The 18,445-nt window shown below is 44.8% G+C and overlaps 1 protein-coding gene across 1 annotated transcript in view; it reads left to right on the top strand.

Moving 5' to 3' along the window:
* Nucleotides 1-18,445, top strand: part of LOC126548218 (synaptotagmin-15-like) — a 419,497-nt gene that overhangs the window by 346,996 nt on the left and 54,056 nt on the right. The window contains exon 5 of the mRNA XM_050196361.3: nucleotides 4,396-4,489. Coding sequence (XP_050052318.2) covers nucleotides 4,396-4,489 — 94 coding nt within the window. The remainder of the gene's footprint in view (nucleotides 1-4,395; nucleotides 4,490-18,445) is intronic.

Raw genomic sequence — 18,445 nt, 5'->3', positions numbered from 1 at the left:
AAGCTTCGCTTAAAATACAAAAATGAAAAAGAAAAGAAAAATTCACAGTAACTTTAGCATTCGCCAAGGAGGGTGAAGGTGAAAGCCTGCGCACTCAATGGACATTTATTAAATTACTTGACATTCTTACTCTAATGCGTTGTTACTTCTTATCTCTTTTCTCCCACCAAAGGCCGTGGGTTCAAGTGCCTTAATTAGCTCAAGATAATTGACTTTACCTTAATTAATTTCGCCTTTGAATCAAAGGTCGCGGGTTGGACTTCTACATAAGGTCGAGGGTTTGAGTCCCACCGAAGGTCGCGGGTTCTAGCTCCTGAATTAACTCTATCTTAAGTAACCTTGCCCTTATTTTGGCATGATGAGCGGCATCAGAGGCAGCTGTGGAAGAAGCCGACGAAGACGAACGCGCGAGCAGTCGCACGAGCGCGTGTCTTCGCGAGGCGAGTGCACATGACTTTCTGTACCGCGCGCCGCGTTTTCCAGACCATCGGGGTAGGAGCCACTTAAGGCTTTCGCCTTAAAAGAGAGATAAAGAAAAAAGGTGCGGCAGGCGTTTTTGCTGGAGAAAGATTCGGGAGAGCGCCTGGCCTCGGCCAGCCGAGCGCGGCCGACTCCTGCTGCTGACGTTGGCGCCTCTGGTGGCACTTCCTGTCTCTGTGTGAAACTTTGGGAGAAGTTTCTTGACCAGAAGACAAAGTATCAAAGGACCTTATCAAAAAGCAAGGCGACCAAGAGCTTTATATGCCTGCTTCTCCAGTAAATTCCAGGTAACGCTATTCTCGGCCATGCTTTTTGCATGACTAACAACGCGGCTGCATTCGCGCTTTCCTTGTCCTCTTGAGACATGAAATTGGACGCCACGTACCGTCGGAATCGTCGATACGAAGCATGGCGCATGTTCCTGGCTATCTAGCATTGTGTGGGGTTCCGCAAAGCGCTGCCAGGTAGACCAACGTGTTTGTGTAAATTGAGTACGTAGTTGTGTGTGTGGGTCGCGAGCGTACATGTCAGTGAATACAGCTGCACGACGACGACCACGTTGAAGACGATCGTATGGCGGCAACGGCATGATTTCTACGCCGGCCGTTCGACGCGAGTTTACAACATGGCAATCGTTGATTCCTACATAAGCAATGAACGAGCGTAAACGAAAGGTTGTGACGTCATCAGCTACTACGTGTTACGCAATCATGCGTATGTATGGATATGTCAGGTGGTGTATGTAAAAATACGATTATATGTGTACTCCGGTGAAGAAATGTTAAAGCACGATTAACTTGGGCAATCATGAAGTTGGTACTGCGTCGCACGATTTCTACGTAGCGTACTAGAATGAAATTACTGAACGTTTTTCAATCAAAGCGGGACGCAGTTTGATTCATTCAACAATAATAAAATGCCGAATCAATTTTATTTTACGCGTGGCGAGAAAAGAAAAGAAAACTCTATCTTACTTCATCATTATCAATAAATACTGCTTTTCAGCGCCCACCATAAGAGGGGCGATAACGCCACTATCACTTGCAATGCAATGCAGCTCTTGAAATGCGCAAAAAGGCGCGCTCGTAAATTTCACCTATTACAATACGCCCCCCTCCCGCATGTTGTTTTGCTTGGGAATGTCTGAATTTGCCGGCGCCGATAGTGTCATCGTTTTTTAACCTGTTCAGTGAAAAGTTGTAAGTTACGACTAGCAGATAATTTTTTACTTCAGCTGTCTTTCGTGCGGCTGCGCTGGCCGACGGGCTTGGCGTCTGACGATGAGACCAGCACTCTACAACCAGAGCGTTCGTCGGCCTCTAAAGAAAGTGTGCTCTGTGCAGGGGTGCGATTTAGACACCCGTGCGGCTGACCTTCTGCTGCATCGCTTTCCGCGCTGTTACTATAGGCTATTGCGAGTAGTGTTCGTTTGGTTCAATTCGCTTCCGACGCGCCTTTCATGTTTAAATTCTTTGCTCCAGTTATGTCGGACACCCTGTATACTAGCTCACACAGCAATCAACGTCGTTATGGAGGGTCGCCTGTTGTTCATCGCGTTTCGCTTTCTTTTACGCTTCAATACGTTCTTTTATATCACACTTGTTCTTCGATATATCTGTGAGATAAAAATAAATTATGGGGTTTTACATGCCAAAACCACTTTCTGATTAAGAGGCATGCCGTAGTGGAGGACTCCGGAAATTTCGACCACCTGGGGTTCTTTAACGTGCACCTAAATCTAAGCACACGGGTGTTTTCGCATTTCGCCCCCATCGAAATGCGGCCGCCGTGGCCGGGATTCGATCCCGCGACGTCGTGCTCAGCAGCCCAACACCATAGCCACTGAGCAACCACGGCGGGTGATATATCTGTGAGAAGAGCTATTTGGCTTCGTGGCGGCTGCGGGAGGCATATCGCCGTTGCGATTGCCGGCTTTCATTGCTGTCACAATCTTCAGTGACGCCACTGCTGTCCCTTTCGAGTTATCGAACCCCGCCAGGATCGCTGTCTGTAAAGATGAAGTCTACCATCCCGTTCCGGAGCTGCGAAAGGTGCTCCGGCTCCACCATGCTTTCAAAGGCCGAGTTGTAGAATGACATAAATTAGCGCAACCTTATACTGCCCGACATAAGTAAGAGGATATCTAAAGAAACTATAGGTAAGTTGAGTGGACTTGCCATTTGGCGCATAATAGGCATTGTATACGAACGTTTGTTACGAAGATAAATAAATGGCCTAAAGAACATCATGGTGCCACGCGGAAGACGCGTCGGCTAGAATGAGTACGTTTTATGCGCAACATGTCTCGAAATAACAGAAAGCTGTACATTTGGGCCAACTCCAATTTCCCTTATCAAGTGAATGTAAAACACGGAAATGCTGGACTGATTTGAACAAAATTTGTTGCATTTGAGACTATTAACACAGTTGAATTCTTCGGATTCTATAGCTAGAAGAATTCTGATTTAGGGCCTGACCTATTTTACAAAAGTATCCCTGATATTGGGAAGTTTAACAAAAATTTAAACATGATCGGCGTTTACAAATCAGCAAGTCCGCGCTAAAAACAGATATTTACGATACAATACGAACTTGCTAGGTTCACACTAAATCTTCGCGTCTTCTAATAAAAAAAAAAATGTGTTGTTATACTTCAGATGACATATGCGCCATGAAAAATTACGTTAGTTATATGATGGTTTGCAGTTATATTGTATATAAAGTGTACTTATGGCCCACTCCTCTTACAATACCACGACTATTTCAAGTGCTTGCATTAAATTATAGAACTATGTGGTTTAACACACGTTTGTACCTGTTTGTGTGTGTTCTTGTATACTATTTTCTGCGACTTCCTATATAATCGCGTGCAGAACGTTGTATGCGTTTGTGCTCTATGGCTGTATTCAGTGTTGTTCTGTGCTTTTAGGAATCTCATTTTGTTTGCCACACGATCAGGAGAAGCCGGTGCCACCAACAGGCACCAGTCACTCATTTAATTTCATGTTATTACAAACAGGAGGAGGTCGGGGCGCATTAGTGACCCTTCTTTTTTCTTTGTACGGAACGGATATACGTTTTCTTGAGGAGTCTATCACCACAACATAGCCACCTTTTCTATTCTTTCCTTTCTTCCATATTATTTAGTTCTCATTTTGCTTGACGCAGATGCGCATGCGCGTGTAAAGGATATGCCTTTCATAACGCGGGCATGGAATGTTCAGTTGAAAGGTAGCGCCTGTTCATCGTGCTTTTATTTCATGTTGTACATGTTTTTCCCCATTCTTGCAACGACTACAGAAGCTTCCACGCCTTGCCTTCAGCCTGCTGCTTTTGATGAAAAGAAGGGAAAGATGAACTAGCGCGTAACTGCGTACGCAAAACGACTGGCGCAGCAAGTTAAATCAAGTGAATTCTGAGGGGTTTACTTCGGCACTTTGTTGTGCGATGCAGAAGCTTGAGTTGAGGCCTGAAAGTATAATCATATGGAGCGTTTCGTTGCGCGTACACATTATCTGTCTCTCCGCGACACCGCCTAATTGATGAGTGGGCACTACAATGTTCCTAAACGCTGTCTTTAATTCCTGAACGAGAACAAACGTTTAGAACAGCTACCTTACTTGTCATATCAGCACATACCTTTTGGAGGCCTAATGCCGGCTTGAAGTGTTAAGAGCCACACGATGTCGCTGGCGCTTACACTCCCAGCGTTAATGCCCAGTGCGGCCCAGTTCACGTATTCAGCGGTTACAGCTGCGGAGCAAAATTACCTAATTCGTTCCCGGCAATCTGCGCACTAAAGATTGTCAACTCTGTTCGGAATGCTTTGAATGGGCGGAGTAAGGAATCGGTGCCCTGTGGTAGAATGCAGTAGTTGACTAAATAACAGTTTTCTCTTTCATTGGCTCATTGCAGAATTCAACTACTGCCCGACGAGCGAAGGTATCAGCAGACGAAATTCAAGAAGAAAACTTGCAATCCTGTGTTCGACGAGACTTATATATTCCAGGTGAGTAGATGTATTGGAGAAGTTTACATATTAAGCTACCAAAGAAGCCAACAACTAAAAAGAAAAGAAAAGAAACTGCAGGCGACCTGAAGTGTTTCAATACTTGGCGTCGTTAGCTCTGTGTTTAGTTTTCTTTTTTTTTCTTTTTTTTTAATCCCCAATGAAGATCATTGTAGAAAAGGAGAACGGTGATGGAAAAGCAACATGTCACCGTCCGGAGCCGAATCCACAACCCACACATGTCGCTTGCTCCGGCCTTACCAGTACAGATGTATGTAGCTGCCGGCGTTTTGCTTCCATAAGCGTGGATATTTATGTAAATATGCAAAGAAGCCACGCGCAACATTGTCTCAGTAAATAAGAGACAGCCACTGCCACCTTGTAACTTCCACCACGCTTCTTGTTGGATCTTGAAACTGTAAAAGCGCACGAAGACGAGAACGAAGAGAGTGGACAATACTGGGCGCGCCTCGTCCTGTTCACTCTCTTCGTTCTCGTCTTTGTGCCCTTTTACAGTATCAAGATGCAAGTAAACCAACAAACCCAGTTATCCATTCTGTTACAGTATGCTTCTTGTTCGAACATTCCTTATAGTGGAGCAAAAAAAAAAAAAATTCAATTTGAAAGAAAGCAATGTACCCCTGCCTTTTCCAGAAAATATAGGGTGATTCTGCTCATTCGCTGCCGTAGCTGGGAGCGGCGCTGACTATTTGTTTCAAGGCTGGGATATACAGACATCCCTACAGATACCCTGAAAAGGTTCGATTGGCAAGAACACGACACGCAACATGCTGAGGTCGTGACTTCGGTTACCATATATGACATGTCAGTTTTAATTTACTTTTCTTGCTTTTAGAAAACCTTGGCATGGTTATATGCGCAACAAGGATGCTATTAACGGGCTCCTAATTATTAAACACCTTATCTTTACCATCTTTCCTAGTTTAAACAGCAGCCAGTGGGTATCTTCACTAACATCAGTCAACGAGCATTTCACTTTTCTTGAGTCTCCTCGCGGTTTGTGCGTTACAATTTCTGAGCGTTAAAGGTGCACATCAAGTAAGGAGCAAGGCTGCGTAACAATGTTAAGGAGTGCGTATGTGGAAAGCAAAATTTAAACGTTAGAAACGTAGGATATGAAATTTAACGCATCCATCTGATGTGCCCCGTAATTATTTTGCCAGGCTTGTTTGGTATTCTGTGGCAGCGGTAGTACTTCAGACCACTTGGCCTTAGCTCTTTAATGTCTTTGGCTTCTCAATTTTCGGCCTCATTAAGCTGAGTGACGTAAAGCTTTACTTCTAAAACGCATATCAGATTATGAACTCAAAAGTGCGACCCTTGTTGCGTAGGGGAAGTTGCGAGGGACGAAATACAAACATCGCGTCGTCGAACTTTGGCACTTTTCGAGCTGCAGTAGTGAGAAAACTATAAGACTGCAAACACAAATGAGTGGGTTAGACCTACTGCCACTCACGTGTGTTGCCTTCAGTTTCTGAAGAAGCACTCGTGGAGAAGGGGTCAGGCCAGGCTTCCAGGACCTTAGCTTTGATAAAACGTCGATAGTCTAATCGGCGTATAGCACATGAGAGGGCCCGGCGTTTTCCTTGGAAGTGTAAACAGTGGCAGAGCAGGTGCTGAAAAGCCTCCACATACTGTCTGCACGTTGTGTCTTGTCTAGTGCACGTGTGCTGTCTGAACGTCTCTCTCTTTCGCTTCCCGCAGCCTTCACTCCGTATGCATGATATGTCCAACTGTGGGATGGCTAGTTTCCTCCCTATATCCATCTCTCTCACCCACTTTATAGCAGTACTTAAGGCGAGCATTCCACCTTTTCGTGGCGGATGGCGATGAAAACGCTTCGAAATGATACGAGTACAAAATATCGATTTAACGTTGAGATAGCGGATACTAGGCGTTGTATAATTGTACGTTTACGCTTGTGCGTTGTACATTTATAACTTGATTTTTCACTTAACAATTCGTTTTGATCATTCGCATCACATTCCAGTCGACTAGACAATGTACGTAACCGGAGTTCTCGATCGCATATGTGCTTGTGAGACCATCGTCTACTATTTTGTTATCTTATCGGTTGCCGAAGCTCCGTTCGTCTTAATAGTAGAGTATTGTTTATTACGAGAGTTCTTTCATGTATTCAGTCTTTTTAACACTTCATTTTGCGTTCTCTACCCATGGAGCGACTAGTCATTAAGTACTCTATTTTGCATCAATGTTGGTGATAGCAATCGTTAGTAAAGCAAACGCTGAACATCCACACATAGTCACTTTTCTGATGCTATAAGGAGCGGCTGACCATCACCAGCACCACCAGCAGTCAGCAGCAATGGCTGGTGGAACGTGCCAGGGAGGTGGCTGCAACGTATGTGTTCTCGAATTATAGTGCTCCGAGGCGCAGCTCCAACCACAATTATGTTCATTCATTTATTTCACCTTTTGCGGCGTCATAAAATTATGCTTATTTCAACTTGACAATGCCGTTGGCTCTAATTCGCAAAGCTTTTTGTTCTCAAGGATCTTTTGACATTGGCCTTTGGCAAAAATATCTTCGCTGTCAAGATTCTGGGGCATCTGTTCTTACGGGCCGCTCTTAGCGCACGATCCGGTTTTCATTGTGGAGTTGAACAGCTTGAGCAGAACTCAAACTCTGGCTTCGAAAACTTCCGCCCGCACAACGTGATCGTGTGCGCTCGCGTGGCGCAAGCTGGCCACGGCAGCTCGTGCTTTTTGCAACAAGCGAAGCGACAGCACAATAGTACAAAGATACAAAAGCGTATTTGTTGCATGTTTTATGTAATAATACAGGCTAAGGGAATATGAGGATTAGTTTCTCGAAGTGACTACGCTAATGTATCGACGACGTTCGAATCACCAAGTAGGCAAACCGGGCGAATGTCTGCCTGTGCTGGACTCCGAGGCCTAAGCTGTTCACCCGTGTAGCCTCGGAAACCGAAGAAAATACGAGCGCTTGTGTTCACCTATGCCGGTAACACACTGCGAAGCCGAACGGGAAGCCTTCCACAGGAGAATTCCGCAAAGGTCGCTGACGAGCGCGCCAATGTTGTGAAGCCTAACTTCAGCCTAACACCGTACTTTCCGCTTTTCCAAGTCGCTTCCCTCGAGACAGTGGCTTCCCTGTGAGCGTAGCTATCTACGCCGATGACATTGCTCTGTGAATAAGCGGCGCTTCGCACCATGGTCCGCGGCTTCGGGCAAGCTTACAAAGAGCTCTAAACGCGACTTCGAAGTACTTGGTTGAAGTTGTTCTGCACATATCACCTGCTAAGTCGGCTGCAATAACATATCACCCTAAACAACGCGCTCGTCGAACAATGAGCCCACTGTACCTTGACGAAACGCATCTAAGCTGGGTGCGACAACACCGTTATTTGGGGTTAAGTGTGGATGATCGCATCTCTTGGCGTCCTGCCGCTAAATTTGTACGATGCAAATCACACTGCTTCCTTAAGTATGTGGCCGCCTTGACTGCTAGAGGTGCTGGCTGCGACCAAACAACGGCTCTGCAGGTGCACTAGTCATCTGTACTCTCAGGCATGATGTATGCGTTACCAGTCTTGAACGTACCATCTAATTTGATGGCCCAACTGGAACGAGATCATCGTGTTGCCCTTCGACTAATGCTTGGATTACCTCGTGAGGTGCCATTTTTAGCATTGCTCACTGAAGCGCATCAGTTACCCTTGAGGCTGCAAGCAGACCAGAGAGCTCTATATCATATTGAGCGTCTGCACCGCGCATAGAATGGTCAATCGCTCCTTGATCGTCTCATTCACCGCCCGTTATTTCGCATGGGGAAAATGGCGGCATTATTTATGAATATCACTGACATTTCTGAACATGCTGCTTCAGTTACGCCTTCGCCTCCAAAAGATATCACGAAACACGTATCCCCCAGTTACTTCACAGTCCCTGCCGTACACAAAAAGTCTGATATGCCTGTTTCGGCAATATTCCAGTTGGCTCAGTCTGACATCTTCGAAAGATTTCCAGATTGCCTTTAAGTATTCACAGATGTATCTGTACATTGAGCAGCAGTCGCAACAACGAGAACGAACACTAATTCCTGCTACTTCTACTGACTGCAGGTTGGTCTTCATTTGTTCCTGGAAATTTTCTTACGTCACGGTTCTTTTTGCCACTGCTGCTCACTGGTTTTTGGTTTTTGGCTGTGTCTACTTCTTCGGCTGTGAGATGCCTACTAATGCTGAGCTATGCAAAAAGATTTAGCGGCTCGAATCCTTGCTTGAGGGCAAACTGGATTCTGTTGTTGAAGAGATTGCTGCAAGGATTGTACAAAAACTTGAAGAGCAGGGCCCTGGCAATATTTCTAAACTTGCTGATAGTGTACGCTTTATCAGTCAGCAGTATGAAGAAATGAGGACTACGTTTGATGGACTGTCCGCTACAAACAAGGCTTTGACAGCACAAAATGAATCCCTGACAAAAAGAATTGCATCAATGGAACAGTACAGCAGGCTGAACAATATTGAAATTAAAGGCATCCCGTCAACGCAAGGAGAGGATTGCTCTGCCATTTTGAGCACTGTCGCTGATGCAATTGACTGTCAAATTGATGTGGCGGACATCGGCACAGTTCATCGGGTCTCTAGCAAATCACCCCATAAAAATTTAATCGTTTGATTTTGCTCCCGTGTCAAGAAGAATGACTTCCTTCGTAAGGCTCGAAAGGCGCGCCTGGGAACCTCCATGATTGGGCTCTCTGGTAATAGTGATAGCCCTATATATGTCAATGAGCACCTCACATTTGAGAACAAACGTCTGTTCAGCCGAGCTCTTGCTCTAAAGAAGCAGCATAAGTGGCAGTTCATTTGGACAGACAACTGTCAGATTAAAGCACGCAAGACTGAAAATAGCAAAGTGTTCTTAATAAGCTCTGAGTCTGACCTCAGCGTCATCACTTAACCTGATTTGTGATTAGTCTCTGTTTTAGGCATCCAATCATTCCCTCAAACATGTCTTTGTTTTCACCTTCTGAAGCTACGTCACTGCTTAAATCTGTTGGTTGTTCATTGCTTCACTTCAATGCACGAAGTTTGCGTAAGAGTCATGATAACATATCTTCATTCATTGACTCTCTTTCCCACACTTTTTCATTCATCTGCATAACTGAGACACGGCTTGGCCCGGCTGATAGCAATTTATACGGGTTCCGTGCCTGTCAGGCTGAGTATTGTAACCGTGTTGCATATCAACATGGTGGTAGCGCGATTTTCGTCGCACCCCACATTAAATATAAACGTAGACTGGACCTTTCCATAGATATATTTCACTGCGAAACTGTTTGGATCGAAACCGATGCCTTGTCTTTTCCAAATTATTGTGGCGGAATTATTATTGGCTGTATTTACCGTTCTCCATCTTCTTCCATACCTGATTTCCTTCGTCATCTTAGCTTAGTTCTTCAAACAATTACTAGTGAAAACAAGCCTGTCCTAATTGTAGGTAATATAAATATTAACTTGCTCGATATCGACAATAGTACTGTATGCGCTTATTCGGACTGTTTTTCTGGCTTTGGGCTTGAGCAATTAATAACTTCGGCCACCAGGATTTCAACTCAAGGAAGCAGCTCCCTTTTAGACCATGCCCTCACTAATATTTCGCCTTCACCAAAGTCTGGTGTAATTGACATAGACATATCAGATCATTACCCTGTATTCGTCACATTCAAATCTAACCCTCCTAGGTCAGATCCCTGTTACCTTACGTCTCGTCTTGATATTATAAATTTTGTTGATGCAATTGACAAAATTGACTGGACAGTTATAGCTACCAAACTAAATCCAGAAGAAGCGCTTCAGTTATTTTCCTCTTTACTTTTAAAAGCTGTTCATGCTAACACTGTCACTGTTAAGTCCAAAAAGAAATTTAAATTTCTGCATAATCCCTGGATCACTAATGTGCTACTTGTGAGCATGAGGAAAAAAGAAAACATGTATAGGAAGACTAAAAAACAGCCTTTCAATGTGAATTTAGCATTACGCTATAAGAAGTATTGCAACATGTTGAGTAATTTATTGAAGAAATCTAAAAGGCAATATTACGAAAATGAATTCATGAAAAATAAGTTTCATCCAAAAAAACAATGGCAGCTTATCAACGAGTTTCTGAATGTACCGCGTTCTGGCAGTTCCATTGAAAAAGTAATCTACAATAATGTGACTATCACTGACCCGCCTAGCATTGCTCGTGCGTTCAGTAATCACTTTTATGAAATTTATAATACTACCCATGTTCCTTCTGTTTATCATACGAGCCGATGCGATAAATCTTTCTTTTTGTTTTCTATAACATCTGAAGAAGTCCTTACTGAGATTTTCAACTTAAAGGACACAAGTCCTGGTTTTGATGGAATTTCCGCATTTCATTTACAGCTTGTTGCTCCGACTATTTCTAATGCTCTCAGTAATTTAATTAACCTTATGTTCAAAAGCGGTATATTCCCTAGAAGTCTAAAAAAAGCTAAAGTCATTCCTGTTCATAAAAAGGGTGACAAAGCTCAAGTCGCGAACTATCGTCCCATATGTATTTTACCTTCAATTAGTAAAGTTGTAGAAAAATTTATACTTCGTCGTATTAACATTTACCTTAACAAATTTAGCTTGCTGAAACCCTGTCAATTCGGTTTTCGTTCAGGAAGCTCGGCTAACTTGGCTTTGCTAGCATTAACTGATTATATTCGACATTCACTTGATCTCGGATACTTTGTTGGCTCGGTCTTTTTAGACTTTACTAAAGCCTTTGATACAATAAACCACAAAGTTTTGTTTACTAAACTGGAGTCTGTTGGCATTTCTGGTCCAGCTCTTAATTTATTAAAAAGTTATCTGTTTAATCGTGAATTAACAGTGTACGCAGGCGAGGCTTTCGCTGAAAGCAAAATTATTAACTAAGGAGTGCCTCAGGGCTCGATTTTAGGCCCACTATTATTTTCCATTTATATGAATGATTTACCTGACTGCCTTAATTATACCCTACCTATATTATACACCGACGATACGACTGTTGCCCTCTCGGATAAATCATTACTTTCGCTATCATTGAAACTAAACAGTGATCTTTCAAAAATTACTGAATGGTGTAACGCCAATTTTCTAGTTATAAACCCTACGAAAACGCAATTCATGTTATTTAAGTCATCACAGAGACATTTACCCTGCTCTCCGACCATAACTCTGAATGGGCATGACATTCCTGCCTCCACTTGTGTTTCTTTCCTCGGCATCAAATTAGATCCTCCCTTAAGTTTACTAACCACAAAAAACAGCATTTGGCATTAGAGCACTACTCAAATCACGTGCATTTTTTTCGAAAGAAGCATTATTATCGTTATACTTCGCTTTCATTCATAGTCATATCATTTATGGTATCGCTTCTTGGGGTAATACTTATCATTGTCATCTTTCCTCTATTCAGCACATTCAAAATCAGGCTATCCGCATTATAACGCGAAGCCATTTTTTCTCTAACGCCTCTTCACAACTGCGTACAAACCGCATTCTTCAAGTTACTGATTTGTTTAACTATCATTTAGTGATATTATTTTTCAAATTACTAACTCAACAAGTTTCTTACAACTTTGTTAGTTCTGATCTCCTTTTTAATCACAATAACACAAGGTTTGCAGCACAAGGAAATTTCTTGTTGCCTTTTTGTCATACTAATTACGGAAAGATGGCTTCCTCTTTTTGCGCGCTTAAACTTTGGAACAGTCTTCCATATTCCATTAAGTTGTCAACTACCTTGTACTCTTTCAAATATGAACTCAAGAATTATTTGCTGTCTGATTAATTTCCTACAATGTTATATTGCTATTTAGAAGCTGTGGAATTACCATTGATTGTGCATCTTTCCTCTTCCTTTTGTCTTTTATGTGTGTCGCCACTCAGTTTCTTGGTTATATTTTGCTTATTTCATTATTTGTTTCTCTGCTCTGTATTCCGCTTTATTTTTTTGTATAACTTCTAATCCAAGGGTCCCGGCGCAGTCTCTGACTTTGGGACCCTTGTCTGTATACCATATTTTGTAACAAATTGTTATGAACGAATAATAAACTGAAACTGAAACTGAAAGCGACGGTCAAGGCGCCTCTGCAGCTTTCTTGTGCCTTTCGACTCAAGTACGACGTATCTTTCAATTACCTCATCCAACTTCGCCAACGTCAGCGGAGCTAACGGCGATTAATGTTGCACTGAAATACGTGCAAGAGGAGTTAATCACATCGAAAATTGCCATCCTTACGGACTCCCGCGCTGCTTTTAGCAGGTTACAGCAGACTCAGATTGATTGCTTAGTTGTGCGCAGCATTACTGATTCTGAAGAAACATTCCATCACGTGGGGCATCTGTCGTTTCTCAATGGATACCTTCACACGTAGTAATCGCCGGAAATGAAGAGGCTGATCAACTAGCTTGAATTTGCGCTCATAACAACTGTGCCTGCCGGGAAATGTTGTGCAAGCTTGATGACGCTCGTCTGCTGATTCCTCGCCATCTACTCAAGCAGCATCCAGACCAGCACGTTCACGGTTGTGTACCAGGAGGAGGAAAGCGCAGGAGGAAGGTGCAGCGGAAACATGAGGCGGAAAGCGGAGGAAAAACGGAGGGGAGACGGCCTGCGCATGCGCTGAGTTGCCGGCAGCCACAGCATCCGCTGCTGCGTGGGCGATCTCATATGCGCTTCCGAGGGGGGTGGGGGTGATGCAGGGTGCCGTGAGGTGGCGAGGGCTACGCTTGTCCGCGGCGTCTGCTGCTGAGGTCAGTCCACGGTACCAGAGTGTATGACGGGAATCACTGCTCCTGCAAGGGGCGAAGCCGAGCGGCTATGTGTAGGGGCTCGGTGTGACGCTCCCTTGGGTGTTGTCGCCGCTGACACTTGTTGCACAATTTCGCCGCGACGAAGGGCCGCTATCGTGGTTGGTTGAACGAAAGCATGAGAAGAAAAGCGTTGTGCCGCGAAAGACGGGCTGTGCGGCGACGACGGCTACGATATGGCGCCAGAGTAGCGCGCGTCGTCTGTATGGAAACAAAGCACTGCATCAGCGGAGGTCTGTCTGCGGCGGCTGCTGTCACTCATACCCACGCGTCACCCACGCGCTGCCTCTCGCGGTCTCCCGATTAGCGAGGCAGACGTGCCACACTTCACTCCGTTTGAAACGTGCCGTATGATCCTCAAGGGGTGTACGGTAGCGCGATTAAAAGACTGGACAAAAGAAGACACATAGGGAGACACACAGCGCTACCGTACACCCCTTGAAGAGGCATTACCAACAAGCCCACATATCAACTCTTGTGCCGTATGAGACAGATTATCCGCGCCAGCCAATATACCGCGAAATGAAAACACGTATTTCGCATTAGGGAGTATCATAATCGTCGGTGAATTATTTCTTTATTTATCTTTTATTTTATTTTTGATGCACGCATATACTTTGTATAGAAACAGTTTGCCAGCAAACACAAAAGGTACCACCTATGCAAAGAATGCAATGGCATGCAGTTCGCGAAACTAATAGGTTAGTGGAGGTCACAGTATGGGTAGGTGGGGGTGTGTTTACCGTCTTCGTGATCTCACGAAAGTTCAGTAACTTCAAACATAGAAAAAGAGAAACACCCTTGAGTGAATCTGTGGTGTTTAGTGGCGCAAAGGACAGTTAAGGGAAACACTTTTCTGGCAGCTGCGACCCCTGACACGCTCTATGCTAACAGCTGACCCCTCTCGCCTGCATTCCACTGGCTGCGTCTTTACATCGCATAGTTCCCACGCCCTTCCCTTGGGCACTGATGAATGTACACCCGTGAGCAAAAGTATACGGACCAGGGATCGCGCGAGAAAACAAATTTTCTCCTTTGTGAACGCAACTTGAAAGTAAAGATTGCAAGCGAAACTTGACATTACCAATTTTCTAGTGCACTCGTCAGTTTCCGTTTATGCGTGTTAATTACGAAGAAATTCTGTTTTTTTTTCGGTGACGCTGTGGTTCTTATACTTTTGCTCACGAGTTTGCGCACGTTGGTATTCATACGCTTCCTGCGCTTTTTCTTAGTTCGGTGAATTTACGCGTGTTTGTATGCATAGGTTACCTACGCTGTTTTGTATATATATATATATATATATATATATATATATATATATATATATATGTGTGTGTGCGTGTGCGTGTGCGTGTGCGTGTGTGCGTGTGTGTGTGTGTGCGTGTGTGTGTGTGTGTGTGTGTGTGTGTGTGTGTGCGTGTGCGTGCGTGTGTGTGTGTGTGCGTGCGTGCGTGCGTGCGTGCGTGCGTGCGTTAGGGTTGACGAAGGCTGGTCCTAGTAGGGTTGTTCAACGGGCCAGACTGTGGATGAGTGAAAATGATTTGGTAATCTTTGCTTTATTGCACAACAGTTTCCGTTCGTCAGGGGTTTTATTTTCGTTCACTTCCCTTTTCTTGTACATTTCAATTTCAACCACATCTAATTCCGCCGATGCTATCATAGGTTTCAAGCCAACAGACAATGAAGCCAAGGAAAGCATACATGAAATCAGCTGCTGGCGTTGAAATTTAAATCTAGAAAGGAACGAAGAAACGGAAATTAATGTGCACGAAAAAACATGTCGCCGGTGAGGTGAGGCACAAATGGTGAGCCTTCGCCGTAATGCGGATACTGTCGTACCGACCAACGTTATAGATAGGGTCAGTTTTAAAACTCCGCTCTGTTGCGCGGAACCACCACCGGTTCGCGCTTAGTGGCGCTGCCGTCGAATCCGGCTCCACCTGCTACGCCGGCGCGACCAGGCGCGACTGCGACGGAGCTGCGCGTCGCGACTCGTGTTGGCCTTTCCGACTTCTGCGGTGGATGCGTGCGGGCTGGTCTTGGTCGCTTGATGTTTGCGATTAGCAAGCGGTCACCATGCCCACGTGTTGCGTGCCGGGCTGCCCGAATGGCTACCGGAACGACACGAGCAGCTCGTCACGGCATTACTTTTCTGCACCCAGCGACGACGCCTTGCGCGTTGCATGGAATCGAGCCATCCCGCGTGCTGACAGGGAGTTATCAGCCAAGTCGAGAGTATGCGACTTCCACGACCAGGATGTCCTCAAAAATTACGTGCACGTAATTGACGGGAACACAGTGGAAATGCCTCGCGGTAAGTGCGACCCTCGTCAGTTTTTCCTAATCTTCCTTCATACATGACAAAGCCTCCAGTTAAGAAGCGCAAAGTACGATGCAGCATACGCGGAAGAATTGAACAGCACAGCGACATGCAGTGCAGCGGTGATCAGGACGCCGGTTTTTCAAGCTTTGAAGATACGCAATGCAGCCTAAACGACATGGAACGTGTTCAAATGCCGGGGTCGTGGAAAAAAATGGTCGTTGAAGAGGAGGCGACAAATTCATCGCATTCTACACACTCAAGTCCGAAGACAGGCTACTGCGGATTGAGAAGTGTGTTGCTGTGGGTGAAGATAATGTGGCCACGGCAAGTGCTTACGGGCGCGCAGCGAAGGCGTTTACAAACCTGCGCATTCGCAACGTCACTGACATATCCTCCCTGGTGGATTCAGTAAATAAGCTGCGTGTCTGCCAGAGTTACACTGTCGTTGGAAGTATTTCACAAAAGTGTGAAACTTTTTCAGTGCAGCCAATATGTGCTAGATGCCGCACGCAAATGAAGAGGAAAGTTAAGGAAATGTTCCAGACCAGCATTACCAGCATGACCAGCATGACCAGCATGACTACAATCGTGCCACTCCATTTGAAGCTGTTCTTATGTTGTAAAGAAAGCCAGCAGGTTTTCTAGCTGCGAGAACTGGCTCGAAACCATCACTGCTGCCAGTGATGTCCCACCAGCAGCTGTCCTCACAGAGATGAGGTCTTTCGTACCTGGTGCTTTAAAGCACATAACTAGCGCCCTTTTACAAATGCTTAATGGCATTGAATCTGTGATTGAACAGATAACACAGGACAACAAAGTGTTTGGTGACTTGTTTTGGAGTATGGGGCAGGAACTTTCGAAAAAACCTCTCGTCGTGTAGGCTGCTGCACGCACTCAGAAGAGCTTTGCGCCCGAATTATAAAGTTTTATCTAGTTACACGCATGCATCTTTATGCAAAGTTTCTGAGGCAGCAAAGGCACCAGAGTGTGCAAGTAAAGGCAGCAAGGAAGAAGGCAAAGTTGCTTTAGAGGCATTCTCGTTTAAATGGAAGCTAGTTGAGATCAATAAAATTTGAATACGAAAAAGGTATCGTGTGCGTTTCTAACATGACATTGAGTAACAATGAATGCATTCCAGCCACATATTTCTTCAACAAGGCACAAATGCTGAAAGTGTATAGCTGCATCGGGCGGCGCGTGCTATGCGTACGGAAGGATCTCCGCCTCTTTTTTTTCTTCCAGGCTGCAATGGCGTGCAGAATTATAAATATGCTATTTATGGCAAGCGGCATAACCAGGACTTACAGCCTGCGAAATAAAATGCTTAATTCTGTGACTCTAAAAGGTAAGCGCGCGTCAGCAGCCCGATACCAACGAACCGCGCGCACGGCTGCGAACGGCAGTTGCGGCAGTCAGCTGGAGCCGGATGAAACAGTTCCGCCACCTGGCGACAGGCGCAGGAATGCAGACACCGCCGATGCATGGGGAGATAGGGGAGTTTTAAAACTGACGTACCGACAACCTCCGCATTACGCGAGCGTTGCACTACCATTTGTGCCACTGCGATGGCTATCAGTTTAGATAATACACAAAGCGAAGCACAGGATCAAAAGATTGCGGCAGTAAAGGAGGCAAAAGAAAAAATATATATACAAAAAGCACGTAAAGAAAAAATGGCAGTCCCGCCCGAAATTCGAAGCGTTGATTGCGATAGCAAAATGCGAAACAGTTACAACAAGTGAGGTTAGAATTTTTATCGGCCGTGTAAATTCCAGTAAACATTCGGCAACTAAATAAATTACCAAGCATTGTGTTGCGCACACACGAAAACACGAACACATCTTACTCGATAATTACTTCATTAAATGTGATTCTACATAACAGTTGGTTTCGTCACAACTCTCACAGTTCACAGAAGTTGTGTTTGGGACGTCCAGTTTTAATGCGAAAGCATTATATGCCCCCTTGCGCGAAAATCCGGCGTTGTCGTCGGAAGCGTGACCGAGAGATGGCATTAAATATGGCTGACGGCGCAAAGAGTAAAAACATGTCAAAAATGCTTGGATTGGCGTCAAATGTATCAGGGAGGTTTCTGTTCACAAAGTAAATTAATGGGTTTGAAAGGAAAATTTGGCACGTTTCGGTCTGGATTGGAATCGAACCCGGACCTCAGGGGTGCGAGACGAGCAGTCTCCGGGGTTCTGACTGACTAAAGGTGTGGCCTAGTGTGTGCGTCATTGCGCACGGGACGGCACAGCCAATGGGGAGGAGGTGGCGCCACGTCATGAGTGTGTAAAAAGAGCGCGTTCATGACGTTCCGAGGTCTACAAACGGTATAGTAATTTTGCATTCTCACACGTCAGCAGTCTTAAATGTCCCTGCCTAATTTTTGTTTATTGGCGCTGAAAAAGCCAACTTCAAGCAGTGTAGTGAAGCCAACTTTCTCTAGAATTAAAAATAAATTGTAGGTGTTCTGCAAATAAATTTATTATTCTGGGTGTATTTCGGGCATTTATTTAATGTACCGATCCAGTCAAGCACCCAGAGAAAGTTGGCATTATGTAAAAGCGCAGAGTTGCGCTCAAATTTCGCATTAGGAAGTATCGTAATCTTCGGTGAATGTTCTTGTTCGTAAAAACGGTTTGCAATGAAATGACGAGCTCTCGCTAATATTATGTTCACAGTTATTATTGGCTAGTGACTGCTCTTACGAAGAGCTGTAGCGTGAGAAAGGGCGTTCATAATACCGGCCCTCGT

Source organism: Dermacentor andersoni, chromosome 1 (assembly GCF_023375885.2).
Source record: "Dermacentor andersoni chromosome 1, qqDerAnde1_hic_scaffold, whole genome shotgun sequence".
Classification (NCBI taxonomy): Eukaryota; Metazoa; Arthropoda; class Arachnida; order Ixodida; family Ixodidae; genus Dermacentor; species Dermacentor andersoni.
Note: the sequence above shows the minus strand (reverse complement) of the source record. Positions and strands in the feature narration are given on the sequence as shown.